The sequence below is a fragment of the Emydura macquarii genome, unplaced genomic scaffold (genome assembly GCF_026122565.2).
Source record: "Emydura macquarii macquarii isolate MOO-44397 ecotype Brisbane River unplaced genomic scaffold, CSIRO-AGI_Emac_v2 contig_561, whole genome shotgun sequence".
NCBI lineage: Eukaryota > Metazoa > Chordata > Testudines > Chelidae > Emydura > Emydura macquarii.
Window position 1 is genome coordinate 13,524,037 of NW_027130698.1, and position 23,803 is coordinate 13,547,839.

At 43.7% G+C, this 23,803-nt stretch overlaps 1 protein-coding gene across 1 annotated transcript; it reads left to right on the forward strand.

Annotated features, from left to right (window-relative positions):
* Nucleotides 1-4,099: 4,099 nt before the first annotated feature.
* Nucleotides 4,100-23,543, forward strand: KLHL36 (kelch like family member 36). Its single transcript, XM_067539961.1, has 5 exons — nucleotides 4,100-4,239; nucleotides 6,071-6,152; nucleotides 11,426-12,499; nucleotides 13,621-13,778; nucleotides 20,112-23,543. Exons 2-5 carry the CDS (start codon nucleotides 6,093-6,095, stop codon nucleotides 20,665-20,667), a joined length of 1,848 nt encoding a protein of 615 aa, XP_067396062.1. The 5' UTR covers nucleotides 4,100-4,239; nucleotides 6,071-6,092; the 3' UTR covers nucleotides 20,668-23,543.
* Nucleotides 23,544-23,803: the final 260 nt, after the last annotated feature.

A 23,803-nucleotide genomic window follows, 5' to 3' on the forward strand; every position in this document is an offset into this window, starting at 1 on the left:
GGGGATGAAGTCACCAACTGATGTGTTAATTATAAAGCCTGTGACTTACCACTGTACCACTAATCCTGCAAGAAGCTCCATGTAAGCAGGTGCCTGAGCAAATCACAATGAATCAGGCTAATCGCAGCAGTGAAGCTCAATGATTTAGGTAAAGTTTAAAGTCAGTGGGAGTTGAGATAAATCTGCATTGGAGTCAATGGGAGTTGAAGGCCCTTGGTATCTGGGAGGATCAGGCCTTACATTCTTGTAGGCTGCAGCCACTAGATGGCAGTGCAGTCACACACTTCAATAGATCTAACTTCCTTCCCTTATGGAACTGTTTGAGAGCCTGAATGATGACGGTTTTACTTAACAGATAATTGCTCATATACAAAATACTTTTCCAGCCTGCCATTCTCATCATTTGCTTAATGCTCTTTGTACCTGTGACAACAGGTGTGGCCTTGTTCTTGTCTCTTCAAGCTAGTTCCTGAGCTACTGAGGTCACACAGAGGAAAAGTAGGTGATGCCAGATAATTGGAAAGAAAAACGTCCAAGGTTGGTCAAGTCTCAGTCGTTCACGATTTAATTGTACACGTCTCTGCTCTTCTCTAGTTGGAATGTTTGAAACTCTGAGGAATGCGGAACATGAACGTAGATAGAAAAATGAATCAGGAACCTCAATGCTCATAGTGAGACGTGCCAGTGACCCCTACACAGTATGTCAGTCTTGGAAATTCATGCCCTCCCCATGTGACCGCATCCTGCATTTTAACTGATACACTTTCCTTCCGTCCCTTCTCTTCACCTCCTCTCTCCTGGCAATTTTTTTTTAATTTATTTTTACAGGCATGTAAAGGATAAAACACTAAAACAATGTTCATAGTGGGTGTGCTGACAGCAATGAACCAAACTGTAAACCCTGTTTCTCAGAACATAAGAACAGTCACGCTGGGTTAAACCAATGGTCCATCTAGCCTAGTATCCTATCTTTCAACTGCGGCCAATGCCAGGTGCTTCAGAGGGAATGACCAGAACGGGTAATTACTGTTCATTCAATAATGGAAACCACTTCAAGCCAGGGGTTGTGACAGCAGCACCCCAGCACTCCCAGTTCCGGTATCCATGCATTTGCCTCTTTCCACAGGAGCTCTTGGTGGGCTGTCGCAGCTCCAGCAACGTGCACAGAGAGGTTGATGGGCTTGGAGGGGGGCTGCTGAGATTCTGCTGGGAAGATAATATAGCCCCAGGCCATGTTACGTCTCTGTTCCTGGCATTCCTCTTACAAAAAGGAATCCTGGCGGCAACTGCCATCTGGGGAAGACCCATTAGTGAAGCTTGATGAGATCAGGGGAGCTGGGAGCTCCCTGGGACCCAGAGCCACAGACCCAGATCCAGAAAGGCGCCTAAATCCCAGTGATCCAGCAAACTTCCACCAAGGCTCTTAAGTTTCTTCCTCTGGGTATGCGGCTGGGGGTGGTACCACCACCACTGCCCACTGTATCAGTTTTTCCCAGGGGCTAGAGCACTTGCATGGGAGACCCAGGTTCAATTGTTTCCCCTCTGTCAGAGGGGGAGAAAGGACCTCTCAGGAGGATGCTCTGCCATTGAGCTATGGGACGGTCTGATGTGGGGCTCCCGCATTCTCTCCTGTTGAAGCTGTTCCACGGGGGGATAAATAATGAAAGAGTGATGGCAGCTGGAGGACTGGACCCTGGGTCTCCCCACCTGGGTGCCCTAAAGCCGTGGACTACAGAGTCCTTCTCACTCACACTTACTCCCTGGTCCCATGACTATTTAAGTATTGATCCATGGTCGAACAGACATCGGACCAGAGAGAGAGAGTGGGAGGAGGGAATACCTTTAATGGGATTTCTGTTAAGGCTCCCAAGAGCTTTTGGCCATCATTAGCAGCTTGCCACTGTTCCTTCACCACTCGTCCATCACATCCTGTTGCTTCATCCCTGCCCTTTCTTTCTAGCTATTTCTACCATTCCCTCTTCTGCTTTTAGCGCTGTAGCTGTAGCTGTAGCTTGTAGCAGCTCCATTCAGGAAGTGACCTTGCTATGATGTTGCACACATTGGGCTACAGACAGAAGGGAGGAAAATCCCTCCAGAGAGGGGTGGAACACATGAGGCTGGGGGGGAAGACTCTGCTGCATTCTCCCAGCTTGCTTCCAGACTCCACCAGGACCCCTGTCTGCTCTGCACAGTACAGCCAGGGGCTAGGAGAATGAAGACGTAGAAAGGCTGCTGTCTATCCCCTGCGGTGCAGATGGATTTCCAAACACAAATCTGCCCAGCAGTCAGCGCTGGTCAGGCTGCAAATCCTGTGTGCGCGCGCAGGGCTAGCGGATCGTATTGCCGCCATGGGCGTGCACGCTCACAGCAACTCGTGTTGCCAAAGAGGTGTGCTGCTGCGTTTTGTCCTAGTTGTATTTGCCTGAGGCCGCACCGTTTCATGTCCAGATAAATAAAAAGCTCATAGAGTCACTGGGTTGCTGGGAACACTTTTTGATGGCTCTGCTGCGTTAAGGACACACACTCCTACACAGAGATTTTTAACATCACAAATGTTACAGAGAACCTACGTAATCATCGTCGACACCTAAGTAATCGTGGAGTCTCTTATAGCGACTATCCTGTTTCGAGTATTTGCAGCAGTTACCTTATTTGCATTACATAGCTACTGTTGCTAAGCCCCCAAAACAATCATGGAATTATAACAATACTTGCAAATATCACACATAGGAAGTGCTAGGAAAGCTTAATAGGATGTATTATGCTTGGCTGTGTTTACATATTTGCCATACAACCCCATTACCAAGGGATAACTTTGTAAGTGACAGGGACTTGGTGTGGCGAGTTGCCCATTTCTTGGGTAACTCGCCACACCATCCTCTAGGATAAGAAAAGAGTAGTTAGTAATTTTAAAGGAAGCATCCAGCTGCTGGTCTCTGCTGAGCCTGAAAGCTTATTCCAGCTATCTTGCCAGGATCTACTTTCAAATGCCCTGGGTGACAGTTTGCTTCTCCTTCAGGGACCAATCCTGCAACATTTGAGATCCCTCCACCCCCAGGAAGTCAAGAGATATTCAGCATCTTGTATGGCTGAGCTCTTAGACAGGGCTTCCTCCATGGCCATCCCTTGCTAGGGGCTGGCCACTAAGGTATTGCTAAGATCTGTTTGGAAAGGTGAATCCAGCAGCCATGTTCAACCCTTCAGCAGTCGTGGCCTTTAGCCGAGAGCCTTAGACCTTGTCTATTCTGGCATTTATTCCAGCAAAACGTTTGTCGCTCAGGGATGTGAAAAAAAACCACCCCCCTGGGCAACGTGAGTTTTGCCAGGATAAGTGCTTGTATGGACTGCGCGATGTTGATGGGAGACACTCGCCCGCTGACAAAGCTACCGCTGCTCTTTTAGGTGGTTTTCTTATGTCGGCGGGTGAGCTCTACACAGCTACACAAGTGCTCTTACATCGGCAGCTGTGCGGCTGTAAATTTTAAGGGCAGACTAGCCCTTAGCTTTGGCCGCTCAGCAGCAGGTGGGACGAGAGGCCTGGAGAGGATAATTCAGCTTGATGAGAAGGACTTACTTAAAAAGTCGTTAACCGATCTCTCCCTGCAGGAGACAATTGAACAATCTAAACCCCTGGCCAAGTGAAAATCCCTGCATGCCGGTAACTTTCTGTAGGGGAACAATCCCGCTGACATGGCTGGGCAGATGATGGCAGGACAAGCGGGTGACCAGGAGTTGCCCTGAGAGCAGCGGGGACGGGCCAGTAAGACTGGGAGCGGGAGGCCGTAGTGACCTGTCCCTTCCTCTCTCCTCCGGCCTTCTACAAAGCAAAGTTGGAGCTTTTCCCTGGGCAAGGCAGACAGGAACCACACTCCTGCCTGAGCGGAATATTAATTCCCACAGACCGAGCCTCTGTCTCCAGCAGCAGCAGCTGCCTTTCTTGGGTTGTTTGTTTGCTTGCAGTCATTTGGCCTGATGTCAAGCGGCCTCTCCTAATCCCACCCCGTTTATTATCCCCCTCTCCTCCCCTCCAAACAGCACAGCTCCTCTCCCCCTATTGGCTCCTTCCCCTTTCAATCCAGCCAGCATTTCCTGGATGAGACATGGCTGCAGAGGGAGAGGAGAGAAATACACCAGCCGTGGCAGCAGCAGCTAGACCAGCCTCAGCACCAGCCTGCGTCCCTGAGTCCCAGTGGGGCAGCTGGCACTCCGGCCTGGAGACTGTAGGGACGCTGCACAGTGGTAAACTCCCCTTTTCTTAGTACCTAGGCGGCGCTGGGTCCCATTCATCTGGCCCAGTTGCACTCACAACAACAGGAACATGCCTCATGCTGCAGCCCTGAGCCAAGTGGAGCAAAACCTGAGAGTGGTTAGTTAACCCCCCACTCTCTTCAGTCAGGGCAACTCTCTGCCCCCTTCTCCACCCCCCCCCCCCCCCCCAAAAAAAAATAGTGAGCTGAGGAATTGCAATGCAATGCAATGAAAAATTCAAGTGATCCACATTGCTACATTCCTCCCCCCTTTTTCTCTGTGCTTCCAGGGTTCCAGTGCACCTTGCCAGATTCTTGCTTGGCGATGGCGAAATAGGGAGGGGGGGGGGAGGTGGTGTGTGCATACACCCCACCCCTGCAGAAGCAGATCTGTTTAAGGGCTCTGCAGATTATAAATGGGTGTGGGGGGAAACCTGAGCCAAGGTGGGTGAGGTGATGCATTTGAATTAAAACGGAAAAGGGATCTCTTACCTTTCACCAAAGCTGTTTCCCTCAGGAACGCTCTGTCTGTCCCTGTGTCTGAGTCTGTGTGAGTATCTGTTTGTAGAAGAGATCCCCAGGCAAAAGATCCTCAGCCTCATTATTATGGAGAATAACTCTTTCAAATGACAGCTCTGCTCAGCGTAGCAGGTGTAGGGCTCAGTGGCTGAGGTGAGGGATGTCTTTCCACTGAGAACGGGTTAAGTCCTGGAAAGCAAGAAGGCAGATCTATGCAACTACTGGTGAATTTCCACCAGTCTGTGGTGAGACAAAATGACTTTAATGGGGTGTGTGTGTGTGTGTGTGTGTCATTCTGATCTGTTGCTGGGCTCACAAATGCTGTTTGGCATAGCTGCACATTGCTATTTGAGTTCATACTCCCCCATCCCTGTGTCCAAATCTGCTTTTAATAGCTAAACAGTTCAGAGGGATTCTCTCAAGAGTTTTCAGATCCAAACTGTGATGCAGCTTTGGAACTGTAGGAGAAATCCCTTTGTGTCATACAGTCTCTTAAAATAAATATATGGACAAGACATGTGCATGAGTTCAAACTCAATCAGCCCCCTTTTTTGGGTGGAGGATCTCAATATAATGTTTTTGGTTATTTTTTTTTCTGTCTTCTTAAGGTGAATTTAGTGAGGGTGAAGGATTCTGTATCAATGGCATTAAAGCCTGAAGTAATCTATTTATTCCTTCATACCACCCTGCCAATGTGCATCAAGGACCATCTGTAGGCATAATCAGGAAGATCAGTTTCTCGGGCTTGATCAGCCCTGAGTCTCTCTGTTAAAAGGGTCACTAGATGATGATTTTGGTGATGTAGTCTCAGCCCTCATGAAAACTGGCCTGAAACCCACTAAACTCCCTTCACCTACCATAGGCGCCTGGGCTGGGCTGGATTGGAACCAGCAATTGAGAGCAGGAAAAGCTCTATATCTGATTACTGTTCAGACTTCCCATGATTGTGGTAGGGACTAGCAGCAAACCAATAAACAATATTTCAAGAGTTGCAATGACATCAATAATGCTGGTACGTAACTAAAAGCGTGGTGGTGAGCTATGATGATACGTTAATGTACCTTGACGTGATCGATAAACTCGGCAAAACAAATTGTTAGCCAAACGACAATACAAGCCCAGTAAAGGAAGTTAGGGAATCTACTTTCCACACTGAACACTTTTTAATGTATAGATCAATATAAACTGGTGTATTTAAGTGTTCCTATTGTCTGGTTTTGGTCATTGTGTGGCTGTTTGGCCATCATTAAGAGACTTATGTTACACTCCTATGCTGATCAATTATTTTCTGTTTTCTGTTCTAGAAGTATCACAAATCATACTATAATGGAGGGAACCAGACAAACAAGAATTTCTCGACCGCACAAGATAAGTGAATCCTCCAAGGTGTGTGAATTCTGCATTGCTCACTAAAACTTGTAATTTAAAATTATGATTACTTTAAAAAAGGAGGGGCACCTCTTTTAAGGGGGCATGACAGGACCTTGATGAAATGACTGCATATTTAGTTGCTAGGTATATAATGGAGCATGTGACAAGTTGATCTTTAAATTCAAGTTTATTCTATTTCCTGCAATTAAAACATTGCGACAAATAGACATCTGTTCAGAGTGATTCATGTGACACATCCTGACAAAACATAATCCTTCTCTGTATCATGAGCTTTTTCTCCAGTAATTAATTTAATTTTTTTTTATGTTTAATTTTGTATCTATTTAATTATATTTAATTTTGTTGCTGAATTGAAACGTTTCAAGATTTGTTAAAGAGACAAACTGGGTTAAATTTTAGACCCAGGCTTAGGTTTTGTAAGAAGCACAGCCTTGGTCCTGCGCACACACGTGTGAGCAGTCCCTGTGAACTGCTCACATGTACAGTGTTCACTTTCTACGTAAGAGCTACAGGTGGTGTTGGGAATCTGTTTCTACGCCAATGCACAGCTGCATTGACTTCAGCTGGGATACCACAGTAGTCCACACTAGTAGATTCTGATAATGAACTGGGGACTAAATGTTGTAAAACCTTAATGTTCATGAGTCCATTAATTTTATTTAATCTCCATGAAAACGGGAGGGTGGATGGGTGGGGGAGGATCATATTTCAATATTGCTCTGCAGTTTTTGCAATCTGAGCACTATTCTGCCTCTCTTGTGCTAGTACAAGAGAGGCAGAAAAGCTAAATTCATCAGTCTCAGTCTCTTTGTCATCAAAGTTGAACGAAAAGCAAAGGCTAAAGCATTAACTGTTCACAGTAAAGTGGATCTTCAAAATGTTCTTAGATGTAATAACTAGAAGTGTTGATAAAGAGGTAAATATGATTAAAATACATGACTTTCAATCTTGTCCCTTCAGCACTGCACAGATTGCATGTAGCATTTAAAAACCGTAGCATGAGTATAATAATAATTAATCACTTTACAAATCTGTAATCTCGACAGTCTTGTTTTGTCTTTTTGCATATGCTGTTGCTATCGCTACTTAACTTTAGAATTACTAGTTAATATTAAACCTGTGATACAGAATATAAATAGCAAGGAAAAACTTAATTTTTAATGTCAGAGTCATCTTGGTCTTGACTTTTGCAGCTATCCGTTTTTCTCAATGTTCTAAGAGTGATTAGATGACTTGGTAAGTGGATGAAATGTATTAACATATTCTGAGTCATTACTGCATAGTCCCATGTGTGTGCTCAGTTTATGCTCAGCCCTTCTCCACAGAGACAAGGAATCAGGGAATACAAATTGTCATAAGTGGCATTCGGGATTACACTGCTGACTCAGCAGCATGTTTAATAAATAGGAGCCTTTGGCAACTTGTAAATTCTGCTGTAAGCTTGTTATGCAAGACGATGGCACTGAAGAATGCTAGAGAGAGATGATAATCCTGTTACAAAGGGAAGAGAGCATATATTATTTTTAGTTTAATCCAGTATGTGTACATCTGAGGACTTCAGAATAGGGTGTTGCAAGCTGTCTGCTATTGTCTGGTCACTGTCTAATGAAAGTTACAATCTAATGTTATCTTACAGAATCAGCCCCAAATTACTGGTTGGTCTTTCAGAGACTCCGTATAGCCCACTCGAATCCTTGCATGCTCTCTTATTTATTTGACGTTATTTATGACTGCCCTTGCAAAATGCTTTGACAAAGAGAGAAACTTCCTAAAGTTTTAAATACATTCCATTTGCCATTAGGGGTTCACCTTGGAGTCTGCTGACAGCGTTTTAACATTTCTTTGATTAATGAGACCCTTTTGATGCTATTTTTGTTATTTATTACTGGTACTACAGTGGTGCCTAGAGACCTTGACTGAGATCGGAGCCCCATGGTTCTGTGTCCTGTGCAAACATACAGTTCCTGCCCTGAGGAACTTAAATTCTAAGACCTTGTCTGGATGGGGAACTATTTTAATAATTTAAGGGGTGAATTTAAACCAACATGGTTATACTGGTATAATTTCTCCATTCCCTTTGTGAACACTTATTCCAGTAGAACAGTGTATTTATCAGTGTAGTTTATGGTGCCTAAGAAAAGGGTTTAAGATAAACCTAAAAAAAAAACCACTCTTACACCAGAATGTGTATGTCCACGTGGTATCGGTATATTTGGTAAAACTTCCCCATGTAGACAAGGTCTAAACAGACAAGACAAAGCATGGGAAAGGAAACAGAGGTAAATGCCTTGCACTTAGGCTGTGAATGTAAAGCACTATAGTTCTTCTGCACTAACTCCGTGTGTGGAAGCTCTAATTCCTGACTAAAAGTGCCTCTTTGTGGTTTAGCTTAGTCCACTGTCCAAAGTGGATTAATTTAAACCACTCAAAGGCATTTTTAATTAAGAATGTCCACATGGGGAGCTGGCCCGGAACTGTTAGTGCAGAATATTCCCAATGTAGATAAACCCTCAGAAAAATGCCAGAGAAGAATATTTCCTGCAGTGCTTTTTCAGAGGATATCAGGTTGCATTTTGGAGAATGACATCCGTTTAATACTAATGTAGTGATGTAAAACACCAATTTCTTGTGCGGGTTAAATGTTGCAACTATTTATAAAAAAAAGAAAAGAAAAATCCACTATGAGCAATTGAAAGTCCCACTGATCTCACCCACTGTATTCTTAATCTTCCTGAGCTTATCGTGAGTACCTAGGCCTCTTTGGCTGGAAGTACCCACCTTAGGATGTGATCTTGCAAGTAAGTCAATAGGGTTCTGTGCCTGTAGGCCCACATTAAGCCTGAGTGAACTATGGTTTTAAGCTGAGTTTGGATTTTAGCGTGAGTGAGAGGCCCACAGCATGAAAGAATGAAATCATGAGACAGAGAAGTTGTCAGTGTGAAATGTATCGTTAAGCTGGAAATACCAGTATTATCTTATTTAAGGTTTGGGCAGAGCAATAGAAATAAAGAAGACATGGTTAACTGGGCATCGGCTGTAGTAAATAATTGGTTAGTCCAGTAGTAGGGGAAGAATATGGCCAAGTATGTATGTGTATGGTGGGAAACCTCGGAGAGAGCTGAGTGCAGCCTCAAACCTCTTCAGCGGACTTTAGCTCAGGTCCAATAACCGGCAACAACATCATTCGTTGGCATAGGCGTGCGCACGGGGTGTGCCGGGTGTGCCCAGACACACCCTAACGCAGGGGTGTCAAACATACGGCCCTTTTTGATGAGTCCCACGGTGCCATCTGCCGCTGAAAGAGTGGAGAGCGGGCGATTCTTCGGTGGACGGCAAGACAGGAGGAAGAAGGAGCTGTGAGATTTTGCCGCGATCTGCCACCGAAATATTGTTCCTTGCGATATTTCGCGGCGGAGACGAGGACGCAGCGAGAATTCCACTGGCGGGTAATTCAAATGTGGCCCACTGGTGGAATAGAGTTTGACACCCCCGGGTGCACACCCTAATGAAAATTCCCTGGGTGCGCACCCTAATCAAATGTGCTGTGCATGCCTGTGTTCATTGGTTATAGTGTATAAAAAAGTAAGGTTTTCCTGTGTGGTTTTTGGAGAGCTTTTCCTTACCCCTCTGGAGTTGTGCCATGATGGGAAGGTGCTCTGGGCCTGAACCTGTTTTGTAAGTATTTTGATCAATGCTCATACCTGTATTGTGTCTAGGGCATAGAATATAAGGGTGCTTATGCTTATATTTGTAACTGGGATGTAACCAACACCAACCGGCCTTTGGGACTAATAAAAGAATGCTTGTGTGGAAACTAAGTCATGGTAAATCTTAATAGACTGATTAGGAAAATTATTTCCAACAGTGTGGTGCAGAGCAGGGTCTTTCTATGTGCATCAGGTTGCAAGATAAGGGTCTTCTGTCTAAGAAAATTTCTGTTGTGCGTGCTCAGAATCATGTTTCCGAGATTGATAACTGTAGAATGTAAGTGTTCAGTTTAGCAAATTATGCACTATTTATTAAAGGCTATTTACATGTCAAGCTGAAGTTTCAAAGTTCAGTTGCTTGGAAGTTCACCTCCCTCTTGGTCATCTCCACTCCCTACAATAAAATAGATAGCTGAGAGTTTTGTTTTTCATTCCCTTCCCCTGTCCCCCCCGTGTTTATTTTCAGACTCGCATAGCTCCTAAAAGAGTGGGAGGGATTTTTTTTCAAACTTTCAGAGCGCTTGCTGTGGGGAGGAGAGCAAACATAGAAAGTGTCATCCCAAATGGAGAATTGTTAAGAGACTGAAGAGAACACAACCAAAGCCGAGATTTTATGCTGCCTCTTGGGGAAGCGGCACAGAAGGTGGAGTTGAGGGGGAGGTGCAGTGGTGCTCTTGGGATTCTGCACAGCTTGGGGGTTGGTGTGGCCCCATGGTGAGGCTGCTTTAATTTACAGCAATATGCTGAAGGCTACGTTGCAATCTGGTGCATCCCAGAATTGCTGGTATTGCTCCATGCTGTGGCTCCACCTATACCAGGGGTTCTCAAACTGGGGGGGGGAGGTGAGGTTATTACATGGGGGTCGCGAATCAGGGGCAATGCCAGCCTCTTCCCGGAATGGGGTCTGAGGTCGGCTAGACCAATGGTGTGCAAACTGGGGGGGCATGCCAGTGGTTCTTCCAGGGAGGGTGTCAATATTCGAGTGATCCATCCCCTATCATGAAGTCCCAGCTACTGGCAATTTTTGGTTTACGGACACCTGGAGCATGGACTGTTACCTGACCATCTCGGCTAATAGCCATTGATGGACCTATCCTCCATGAACTTACCTAGTTCTTTTTTGAACCCAGTTATACTTTGGGCCTTCACAGCATCCCCTGGCAATCAGCACCACAGGCTGACTGTGCATTGTGTGAAGAAGTACGCACTTATGTTTGTTTTAAAGCTGCTGCTGTTAATTTCATTTGGTGACCCCTAGTTTTTGTGTTGTGAGAAAGAGTAAATAACATTTCCTTATTCACTTTCTCCACACCAGTCATGATTTTATAAATGTCTGTCATATACCCCCTTAGTCGTCTCTTTTCTAAGCTGAATAATCCCAGTCTTTTTACTCTTTCCTCATATGGAAGCAGTTCCATACCTGTAATCATTTTTGTTGCCCCTCTCTATACCTTTTCCAATTCTAATATATCTTTTTTGAGACGGGGCAACCAGAACTGTATGCAGTATTCAAGGTATTGGGTGTACCATGGATTTATACAGTGAAATTCTTTATTTCAGGTGTACAGATGGGCTGACCACTCTAATCTAGTCCTTCAGAGCCTGAATGAGCAGAGACACCAGGGACTTTTCTGTGATATCATTCTGGTGGTGGATGAACAAAGAGTCCCCGCCCACCGGAATCTCCTGGCTGTTTGCAGTGACTACTTCAACTCCATGTTCACCATTGGCATGCGAGAGGCCTATCAAAAAGAGGTTGAACTCTTCGGAGCCTCTTACATTGGTCTCAAAGCTGTGGTGGATTTCCTGTACGGCAGTGAGCTGTCCCTAGACGGTGGCAACATTGATTATGTGCTGGAAACAGCTCACCTGCTGCAGATCTGGAAGGTGGTTGACTTCTGTTGTGAGTATCTCGAAAACGAGGTCAGCGAAGAGAACTATCTGTACCTTCAAGAGCTGGCCTCTATTTACAACCTGAAACGCCTGGACTCCTACATCGACTCTTTCATCCTGCAGAACTTTGGCACGCTCTCTTTCACGCCTAACTTCCTGCAGAACATTTCCCTCCAAAAACTCTGCCAGTATCTGGAGAGCAGCAACGTGCAGCAGGAATGCGAGCACGACTTGCTGCAGAGTGCCTTGCAATGGCTGACACAGTACCCGGAAAGAGAAAACGAGGCTTACCAGGTGCTGGACAAGATTCACTTTCCCTTGATACCAAAGAGTGACCTCCTCCATCGAGTCAAGCCTGCTGTCTGCTCTCTTCTCCCGAAGGAAGCAAACTGTGAGGGGTTTATAGAAGAGGCGGTGAACTATCATAATAACGTCACAGCCCAGCCGGTACTCCAGAACAAGCGGACGGCTCTGCGTACGAATGAAGAGAGGCTCCTCTTTGTGGGTGGAGAGGTTTCGGAACGGTGCCTGGAGTTAAGTGATGATACCTGCTTCCTGGACACAAAAAAGGGGCAATGGATAACAGAAACGCCACTCCCGGCCAGGCGAAGTCACCACTGCGTTGCAGTGCTGGGAGGTTTCATCTTCATAGCTGGGGGCAGCTTTTCAAGAGACAATGGAGGGGATGCAGCTTCAAATCTTCTATATAGGTATGATCCCCGCTGTAACCAGTGGATAAAGGTGAGACTCGAGCTGTATTACCTCTTTCTCTTTCAAAGTCCTTAATGTTTGTTTTTATCTTTGTTGGTGGAAGGAGATCACTGGCGGCGGTTACTAAAACATACCCAAGTATTTAAGTTTGAAAATGTAAAAAAAACCCTCAAAAATAGAAGCAGCTAATTGGATAACTTCTGCGAATATTTTAGTTACACCAGGAGTGAAAGATTATGAAGTTTCAAAAATTGGTAGTGACAAGGGGCCAGATTTTCAACTCCCATTGAGACTGAGGAACCTAACTTGCTCAGATCCTTTTGAAAATCCCATGTGGGGATCACGTGTGCCTAAACACCTAGGAAAATCTGCCCCAACGTACTGTGCAAGGGCCATTACACAAGATTTTAAGGCCATACAGGATCAGAGAGATTAAAGATGGAAAACAAATATCGGATCGAATCTTTCTCCTTCCATGTCAGAGTACAGAATCCTCTCTCTCCCAGTATTAAACCAAGACTACATTTTGGGCTGATCTTCCATTCTTTGTGTACTCAGAACCCACTGAGGTTCGATGTTTGAGTCTATTGCAGTATCTCTGGGAACAGAGGGTGTTACAAGATGGCTAATGTATCACTAGGGCATAGAGTGGTTTGTCTTTTAGGCTACATCTACATTTGGTGCTAGGCGTGTGATTCTCAGCTCGTGTAGACATACTTGTGCTAGCTCCCGTCAAGCTAAAAATAGTAGTGTAGCCGCAATAGCACGGCCTGAGTGCATATCCATGCGGTCCAGGAAGGTTTCCACTCAGGGCAGCTAGTCCATGCTACCATAGCTATGCTACAATGTTTAGCATGCTAGGTTGGTGAGAGCTAGCGCGAGTATGTCTACGCAAGCTGGGAATCCCACCCCTAGTTCTGAGTATAGATATCACTTTAGATGCTTTCCATTATGCTTCTGTGGCCTTTTAACTTTAATGCCAATATATCATGTGCTACAGAAGAGCAAAGTTTTATTGTTGTGTTACTATGTATGGCAAAAACCAATAGTATCCCTTTTAAAAACTCATAGGAGGAAACAATTATTCTTTAACTTACTTACTTACCAGTTGTTTGAGGATGTCGGTATTAATTGTTTTGTTTATTTTTCAGGTTGCCTCCATGAGACAGCGTCGAGTAGATTTCTACCTTGCAGCCATTACAGATATGCTGGTAGCTGTTGGTGGAAGGAATGAAAATGGGGCTCTTTCTTCAGCCGAGACCTACAGCCCACAAAAAGACTCGTGGTCTTACATAGCAGGCTTGCCAAGGTAACTGTGGTCTCTTTAGAAAAACATCTTTTTCTTAAAGAAGAGAACCTCCAAGATCCACTGTGTTCAGGCCTCTATGTGAGCATCCTGAGAGAGAAAGGAGGAATAATTTCAGCCCAGGATATCTGAGCAACTGTCACCAGTAGGCAATGAATTTAAGATCAGCTGGATTGTCTTTGGCCTCCACCTTGAGGTTACAGCTCTATCAGGGCAGGGAAAAGGGCCTTCTCATGTCACGTTCTTTGTTTGTAGACTGTCTTTCCTGAGATCAGTCTCAGTGGAATCCCGTCAGTGGCTTTGTTTAGATCTCGGTGCTTTATTTGGGTGGATACTTCTAGCACCATGTATTTTATGTCATGTATTTATTTTTGGCCTATTGTCACCTGCTCTTCCTTGCAGGGATTTTGATGCTGGCTACTTGTACATGTCAATACAGAGAGATCCCGGCATAGGTGATGTGCCACAGGTGTGCAGTCCAAGTTAAAACTTAGTTATTCCAGTTTTGAGGATGCTTTAATTGTACTGAGAGCACCATTAACGCTCAGTTTTACTTACCTCCCAAATTGATACCTCAGGGTGGTGACCTTTCAAAGGTGGTAGTGAGACCTTTCCCGCTGGTGTGGTGGTACTCCATTTTGGCTGTGTATTTGCAAATGCCTGTTCAGGTGTTGTTGTCATGATATTGCATGAGTCTTTGAGGTTCATAGGGGTAGCTGCTGCTCAGATTGCGTTACTGCAGTGCGTGGCAGCCTGTGACTTCAGAAGTCATACTTGCTTGGTTGTTATTAGGTGGCCTCTCCGATAGAACCCGTCAGGGTCTACTTTGCCTAGAGTTTGTGATTTGTTTCTTACTCTCTGATGCTAATAGTTCAGTCCCTAGCTGCTAAATGTCAGGGTCATAGATAGCTAGTGTAGGCACAGATGGCAGAAAGGACTCCTTTTCCCAGTTCTGGGTTGGACATGGACAGGTATGTGAGTATGACCCGGCTCAGGGCTCCCTAGAAGCAAGAGGCAGATATTCTTCGGCACATGTAGGCAGTTCTGCCAGTTGAGATCAAATGCCATCAAATTCCCCAGCCTCTTGGGTAGCAGGGGAGAGGTTTCTTTCCTGACCCAGTGCTAGTTTCCCCTCTCCCCTCGCTTCCTTTTCAGATCCGTTTTCCGTCCTCCCAGCGCACGCGCACACGCACGTTCTTAGTTCCAGTTTTCTTGTCAGCCAGTCCCAGTCTCCTCCCAGCTCCTCATCCAATCTCAGTGTCATGTTCACACCCATCCTGCTAACAAACTGGTTCCCAGTCCCCCTCCCTCTTCACTGGCTCCCAGTTTCTTTGCCCAACCAACTCCCCTGGCTCCTAATCCAAAGGTCCATGTTCAGGCAGCTTCAGTCTGCGCCCACCCCAGCTCTCAGACAGTTTCCCACAGCCCTCTCCAGTCCCAGTCTTGCCAGACTTTGTCCCAATCTACTTCTTTCCCTCTCTCCAGTCCAGCTCTTGTCTCCTCTGCATTTGAGTTAGGTGGCTTTCTCCTAAGCATCTGGCACTGGCCCCTGTCGGAAGACAGGATACTGGGTTAGATGGATCATTGATCTGACCCAGTATGGCTGTTCTTTTGTTATGCTTCTCCACTCTGCCTGGATGCCAATATGGGGGTCACTGAGAAACATGGCATGGACAGGCTCCCCGCTCTCTATTCCAGTGCCTGGCCGCACCCTGGGCCGGAGCAGTAATTGCAGGGAAAGCTCAGCTTCACCCCTGTAGGCCTATGTTGGAAGGCCCATGCTCAGTCACTCGGGGGGGGCGGGGTGACACATGTGCATGGCCTGGTCAACAGTAGGAGCTGTGAGGGGTTGGAGCATGCTCAGTGAGGACAGAATCTTTGAAGATTATAGCTGCTAACATTGAAGAAGTTTCTGCTGGACCCATGCAATAATTTGGTCAGTTTTTCAAACAGACTGTGATACAAAGGCCAATCCCCCTCCCCCACCATCACCACCACCACCCTGGCCATATTTTAAGTCCCCGTACGGAAGCATGGTGGCGCTCACGATTCCGAAAGAAAAGGTTGCTAGAATTTTTTTTTGACACGAGCACAACGAAACCTCAGCCTGGTACTTGAAAACGGCTAAACCGTTTTGGCTGATCTTTAAATTCCATCTGAGGCAGACACGTGGCATGGGGAATTTCAGCCCGAATGGTTAAAGTTTGGCCAAATTATAAGCCACTGAAAACAAGATCTTACCATGGGAAGTGTCAGACCATCTTAACATCATGAGTGTTTTTGCAGGACGGGCACAGCCTAACATTGACTAGTGAGCACCTGCGGCTGCCACTGACAACAGATTCCATTGACTTGGAGTTGTGGGCCATTCAGAAAATCCGGTGAAGAGTGTGCTGCTCATCCAGTTTTGTTTTTTAAAAGAGAAATTCTGAGGCTTTCTAGCATTCGCTGGACGGCTGTACTGCAGCAGAAGCTGTCATTTACGCTGCATTACATCAGAAGAAGGTTCTTCAAAACTGGCTCGTTATCTCTAAATGATATTGTGGGGTGAGACCTTTTCCTCCTTAGTACCTCTGCTCAGCAGGTCTGACCACATTCCCTTAGGCATATATAGCAAAATGCCTGTTGCCTTCAGTGGGAGCGTGATGGGGCCTGTTGTGTTAAAACTACCGCAGTCCTGTTGTACCCCACATCCTTTCCAAAGGCTCGGAACAACGGCGTTTGCACAAAAGTCAAGATGACAAAAGTTACGTGTGCACTATGTTCTGAGCCATTTTCTATGGTTTCAAAGTCTGCCTGGTTTGTGTGGCTGTGGGTAAGCACATATTAAGTCAGGTTAGCTGAAACCATGACTAGGCTATTTCAACAGATAGTCTGTTGTATTGGAAGGTAACGAAGCCACGGGCAACTTGATACTTCACAGGAATCAGCCCGCCTGCCTTTTTTGTTTTTTTTTTATTTAAACTAGAAGGCAAAAAGGAAAAACCTCAGAGCTTTTTTCCATGGCTGTGCCTATGCTAGATTTTCCAGCTGTTTTTTGGGGGGGGATGTCAAATGCAGCTCCTCCCTCAGCCATTGCTAAACTCTGCTGTCTTGTTGCTATAGGAAAAAGTCAGCAGAATTCACTTAGGGTCAGTAGAACTGTCTCTAAAAACAAACAAAAAAACAACCCATGATTGACCATGATTTGCTATGATGGATGCTGATCGTTGTTGATCCTGTCCACATCAGCAGTATAACAGAATGCAACACAGGGTATATGAGAAACTCATTTGGCCTGTGTGGGTTTTTTGTTTTTTTTTTCTCCATTTTCAAAGCAACTTAGCAGCCCATCTCCCACTGTCTTAAATGGGGGTTGTTGATGCTCAGCATCTTCTATAAACTTGGTTAGTTTTGTGTGGGGAGGACATGCTGAAAGATCCTTGCACAGATTCAGCTTGTGGCTCAAAACATCTGAGTTTGGATCCTTCTTTGGAACGTCTTTCAACTTGTTCTCCCTTCATGTAGCGCTTTTAAGATTCTTCTGAGAGTCTTATGGCTTGGTCAGATTCAACAGAGTTTGGTGGGGGGGAGGTCTTCTCTCCAAAGTCTCGGTATGCATGGTGCTGCTACTTGGACAGCCATGCTCGAGCCACTTTGCACGTGAAACGGAACTGTGGTAGACTCTGAATTCCATCTCAAGGACCTGTCTGTCTCCTATAATTGCTCACGTGTCTCATTAACAAATCTTCTAAAAAGAAGTATTGTGAAGGAATGCCTAGTAATGGGCTTTTGCTGGATTAACAATATACATCTCTTCTCTTCTCTCAGAATGATAATTTAAAATAAACCTTGGTTTTCTTTTTTCTTGGTACCAACAGTGCTTGGCACTATATAGATGTGGAAGAAGCTATGTTTGCAGAGTTTGCAGTCTGTAGCTGAGCAAGAATCTTGTTCTGTAAAATAAAAACAACTCTTGGGTTCTGTCCACATTGAGTCCTGAGCATGTTTAAGCATGGTTTTCAATGATTTCATGCTAAACTGACTTTAATACAGATTCAGCTGCCATTGGGTTAAGCCTAACACTGTGAAAACCATTTTAGTGTGAAGCGCAAATAACTGCTTCACGAATCGTGGTTTTTAATGGCTGTATTACAAGAATAGATGGGGTTGGAGGAGTGCTAGTCACCCTCTGGGAAGTAGCTGCTTTTCTGATTTTATACTGACATTACCAGCTGTCCATGTCTTCATGTTACAGAAATATATGTTGGACTCAAATGGGAGGGTGGAGGGAGCTAATCATAGAATCCCCTGACGATTCCCTTATGATGGTCCCAGATTTCTGGAAGGAGGGAAGTGTTTTGAACTATAATCTACTTCTACTGTAACAGAACTTTTAGAAATGTTGATTACTTATATGGCAAGAATGGGGGAAAATATAACTAAGAATTAGCTGCTTCTGAACTAGATGCATGCAGGGGTGTGTGTAGGGGGGATGTCTAATAATCTGATACTTCCATCCATCTTCAGTGCAGTTCTTTATTTAATCCACTGCTTGGTTGCAAAACTTTTGTTTTGCAAACTTACAACAAAGTGACTGGGGCTCAACCTCAGCATTGTATATGGAAATTTGGATTCTGCTGCTCTATCAGGGGATGAGATGTTTTCACAATTACTTACCTGACTCCCGTGGTATTTTGAGGATTAGTAAGAAAATATTTACCTAACACCATTTTACAGGTGAGGAAGACTGAAGGCGACAGGTTAATGGCCCAATTTTCAGAGGTGATGAGCACCTACAGTTGAAGTCGATGAGAATTATGGGTGCTCAGCATCTCTCAAAATCAGGTCACAAATGAGTTGCCCAAATCTGTGTGACAGTCAGTGCGCAGCTCCAGGACTAGAATTGATTAGTTTATGGCATCTCACCTTGTGCCAAGACCACTAACGTGTATGCATTTAATATCCTGTTGTGAACAATCCGCAGAGGCAGAGAGGGATATGCTAGATATCTTATAGAAATAGCTCTCTTCCATTTCCAGTTACAGTTCTCAATTCTCTCTGGGGTTCCTGTCACAGAGCACTATTCCTATACAGCCTGAGAGAATTTTCTGAGCTTGGTTTGCTATTCTAGGAAATATAACTCTAGATATTTTTGGTATATTCATAGTCCTCAGCAATTTTGATAGCAAAATTAAAACAGAAGAATTTAAACAGGGTAACTTTTTTTTGCTGTGCCTCCTTAGCTTTATTCCAAACGGTCTTGGATCTTCTGGTTATATTCCATATTTAGATTTACAGAGTATCCCAGAACATGGATTCCCATTTGGAAATGAGGAATATAGAATCCCCCCCTCCCCCGTTCCTTCCCCCCCAGTCATTTAAACTTGAATATTTCTCTGGGGAATCTAAACCAATATTCTTCTAAACTCTTGGAATGAGAGTTCTGAGGGTTGTTTGTGCACTCTCACTGGCCTCTCAAACTAACCGAAAATCCCCAGCAAAAGGTGCAGTTGTTATTTGCAGGTGTGGGTGCTTCTCTCTAAGGTGATTGCTTTACCATCTTTTTTTTAAAAAGGAGATCAGATTATGACAGAAGCCAGTTTAATGCTCTTGGTTCCTTTGAGCTTGTTCTCTATGAATGATGATGATGTTATCTGGCGCATGCTGTGGTTTGAAAGTCCTCTGGCGTACAGATTTAAGGTGGGATTTTCAAAAGCGTTCAGCGTTGGCCTAACTCTGCTTCTGTTGAAGTCAATGGGAGTTGATGTCAACGGAAGTAAAGTTAAGTCAAAGCTGAGTGGGTTTGAAAATCCCATCCTCAGTCAGTGAATTGTCCTTATTTTCATATAATCCTCTTCACCCATCCTAAATTTAGCATAGGCTAGACTCTCTGTTAGTCTCCATGACTCTCCACCTACTGGAAGCCAAAGGAAATACAGTATTATATAATACCATTGCTCCCATAAAACCTTAATAACTACTTCTTGTCTAGCAAATCTTTCTTTCTTATTTTTCCTCCATGCTTTCCCTGGGACTTCGCTAGACCCAAATGCTTTTATTTATTTATTTACTTACTTATTAATATTATTAAGAAGAAGGGCAGTGCTACTTCTACTGTTCACTAGTCTTTTTCATGCTGCTGGGAAAGTGAACAAAAACTGCTCTTTAGTTGACCCCTGTTGAATAACTAACTTTATTATAATTTAATTCAATTTTAAATAACCCTCGTACATGTAATAGATATTAAATTACTCACCACTTCACTCTATAGGTTGCACTGTCAAGTTACAATCACTGTTAAATATTTGCACTAGTCTGCAAAACCAATAAGTTGTTGTTGTTTGCCTATCCTAGGTTTACCTATGGACATGCTGGCACCGTCTACAAGGAATTTGTTTATATCTCAGGGGGCCATGATTACCAAATAGGTCCCTATAGAAAAAATCTCCTCTGCTACGATTACCGCACAGATGTTTGGGAGGAGAAGAGGCCGATGATCACTGCTCGGGGATGGCACAGCATGTGCACCTTGGAGGACAGTATCTACGCCATTGGGGGCAGTGATGACAACATAGAAACTATGGCCCGCTTTGACATTCTGAGCGTGGAGTCTTACAGCCCTCAGTGTAACCAGTGGACCAGAGTCTCTTCCTTGTTGCAAGCAAACAGTGAGTCAGGAGTGGCAGTCTGGGAAGGCAAGATTTATATTCTTGGAGGCTATAGCTGGGAAGACACCATCTTCTCCAAAACCGTCCAGGTATATGACAAGGAGAAAAACAAGTGGTTCAGAGGAACTGACCTGCCCAAAGCTATTGCTGGTGTGTCTGCGTGCGTCTGTGCATTGAAACCCAGAAAGGAGGACAGGAAAAAAAAGACAAAAACAAAGAAGCATCAGGATCGAGGAAGATGATTAAGCTTGGATAACCCACCTTTGTGGGCGGAATCATTGTAGCTAATCATCTCTTTCTAATCTTCATTTTTTTTTAAAGAAAAAAAGAAATCAGTTTCTGAAACCTTAGCGAACATGTGGCCAAACATCATTGGGCGAGGGTCACATAAAAGTAACTGCTACTACTGAATGGGGGTGAGGTTGCAGAGGATGCTATGCTACTTGTCCTGTACATTTGGGTGTTGTCTGCTACTTCTGTGGTTCTTGGCATTTCCACACTTGTAATAATAAAGGTAAAAATTAAAAAAAAAAAAAAAAAAAAGACTGAAAACTTTGGCTTAGAAAAGAAAAGGAGGACCAAACATCGGTTTGAAGTTACAAAGAAAAGTGTAGAAGCAGTTGCTATTGAAAACTGGTATGGATTTTTTTTTATTATTAAATTTAATGTAGAATACATTCTAGTGTTGTGAATATCAGATTTCTGGTATGCATGAGTAACCACTTGAAGTATATGTAGACCAAGGAATTTTGGTAAACAAATGACACTTCTGTATTCTTAAGTTTCGGAGGATATTATTAAGTGACCAAAGTGTGAGTGCTCTGGGCCAGTGGCAGAGCAGATGTGGCCATGTAACTGATCTGGGCTCAATTTTTAAGATCCACTGGTCTTTTCAGTGCAGTGGCCTACAAGATCCAGGGGAGGTGACATAACCCTTACATCACTTACTGTATTAATGACCAGAACTGTGCAAAACTTTCTTAACAAAACCCAATACCAAGTTTGGTTTTGTTGGTTTCACATAGTTTTAGGACCAGGTTTTTAAACCTTTCAGAGAATCTGAATGGGTATGTGGCTTTGGGCAGAAGCTACATAGAACTTGATCCTTACTTTAAACCAGGTGAGACGAGTAGACTTCACTGTGAGTTATGGGGGGAGGGTTAGGGGTTGAAATAGAAAGCTCAAAATGAACTTAAGACAAAGAGCAAACCTGTCCCATGCTCCATTCCACACAGGAGCTGGGAACTGCTGAATTTAGCATGGTCTAGCAATGATGACCTCTGCCAGTCAGCGCAAGGGATCATTAACAGGCTCTGGAGGAGAGTCTAACCCAGCACTCCTTGGCCAAGTGGCTTCAACACTGTTCCTCTCGGAAGGATGGGCTTAACTTGGGGAAAAGTTGTGGTGGATTCTCAGGATGCCATTTGGGCCACAGATGACTGAGCTAGTGGGAGACTCGTATACTGGAGTAATAGCGAGAGATCTGACGTATGCCCACCACAATAAAGAAACTTTGATTGTAGACCCTGTCGGTGCACACTAAAAGTTCCCCTGCAGCACTTGAACATAAGAGTGTTTAAAACAGCGCTGTGTTAAAGTGCACCAGCAGGATCTACACAGATTAATGAATGCATAGCACGTTAGCGTGCTTTAGAAATCACATCCCTGTGAGGGCATTATTGCGCCATGTAGACAAGCCTTCTGTCATTATAACCTCCACAAGTAGGGTTGTATCTACTGCAAGTATTTAAATTCACCTAATGTCTGGCCAGCCGTCGAGCATTCATCCCAGAGCAGTTTACAAATAGGCCTTTTGTTTGATTTGCAAGAAGTTAAGAACCAGCAATCTCATACAGTCTCTGTAATTTCTATAATAATAATAATAATTAATAATTATTCCAGGCCACAGATTACTATTTCTCATCCCAACACAAAGCAGTTTTTAGAAATTTTTGAAACTTTTGTACTTTTTTTAGAACACATTTTGCTAATACTTATTCTCTAGTTTGCCATATTATGTTATTTACTATTGGAGTTCCTGCTCTGTAATTGTGGTCCTATTGTTATAGTCAGGAACTTGTAATTTGGTGGCGCTTTCAGGCTTTGTGTATAGTCAGTTGTGATGTGATGCAGCTGTTAAAGCAGCATTTACATTCTCAGCATTGTCAGGAAGTCAGAGCTATGATTGTGACTATTGTAAGGCTTTCACTGGCAGTTCAGATAGTCAGACATACTAATAAAAGCTCTTTATTGTCACCTGGTGATCCACTGAGTGGATTTCAAGAGCCTTGATTTAAAGTTCTGTCTGCTTTGGTGCTATTGATCCATTTTCTCTAAATTGTTTCCAAGTCCCTCTCCATCCACATCTTCTTCGTTGTGTGACATAACCATGTACTTCAGATCTGCCTTTTTTCTTGTATTCTATGTATAAGGGATGTCCTGCCTACTTTTTGCTACTGGGGTGCATTTACCACATTAACGTGAAAAGTCTTTTAAGAAAAACTTGTTTGCACTTTAAAAGAAAAATAATTTTCAACATGGTTTGGGGAATTTGGGTCCTCTTTTAATATATATATAATGAATAGGCTTTTTGTATCAAAAGTGGCATCTTGTGAATATCTGGAGTGAAAGAAAGGAAACAATTGATGCCTTGTGACACAAACAGATTAAAGAAAACTGGTTTGAGGTATATAAGTTGTAAAAACCCTCTGGGTATTTTTGGATGTTTTTCTTAATGGACAAACTATTAAATTTAACAAGTTACAAAAAATCCTCCACAGGCAGTAATGATAGATGTAATTGAGTTTTTAAAGATACCTTTACATTGCATGAGGAAATAGTTATTTTTAATTGTTCCTAAAAAGAGATACTGGAACATTTTAGCTGTACAAACAGATTAGTTGATTTATGTATCTGAAAACTTGTTCACTGACTGACAACTCCTCTTTCATCTTTGTGTCTCCCTTTTCATGTGTAAATACAACAAAGATTCCTGAAGACTCTTTTTTTGTTTCTATTAATTAGCTACTTGTATTTTTTTCTGTTTTGTTTTAATTATATATGCTCGAGTGTGACATTCTTGATGTGTTCACAATTTGAAAAATAAAACATTAAGAATATCGGACTTTATTCCTTTTCATGTGCATTGTTTACACCCTAACTGATTTTTCTATTTATTGATAACCTGCAAGGAAATCATTCTTTTTGTAACTATTTCAGAAGTGGTATCAATAGTGTGAGTGCAAACTTTTAAATTTGGACAAGGTATAAGTGGTAGCTAGTTTTACTGTGGTTCAATTAATTACATTTTGGTGAAGTAGAAACGCACTAATTTGTATCTGGCTAATCCACGTTCTTCCTAATTACCAGTAACACACC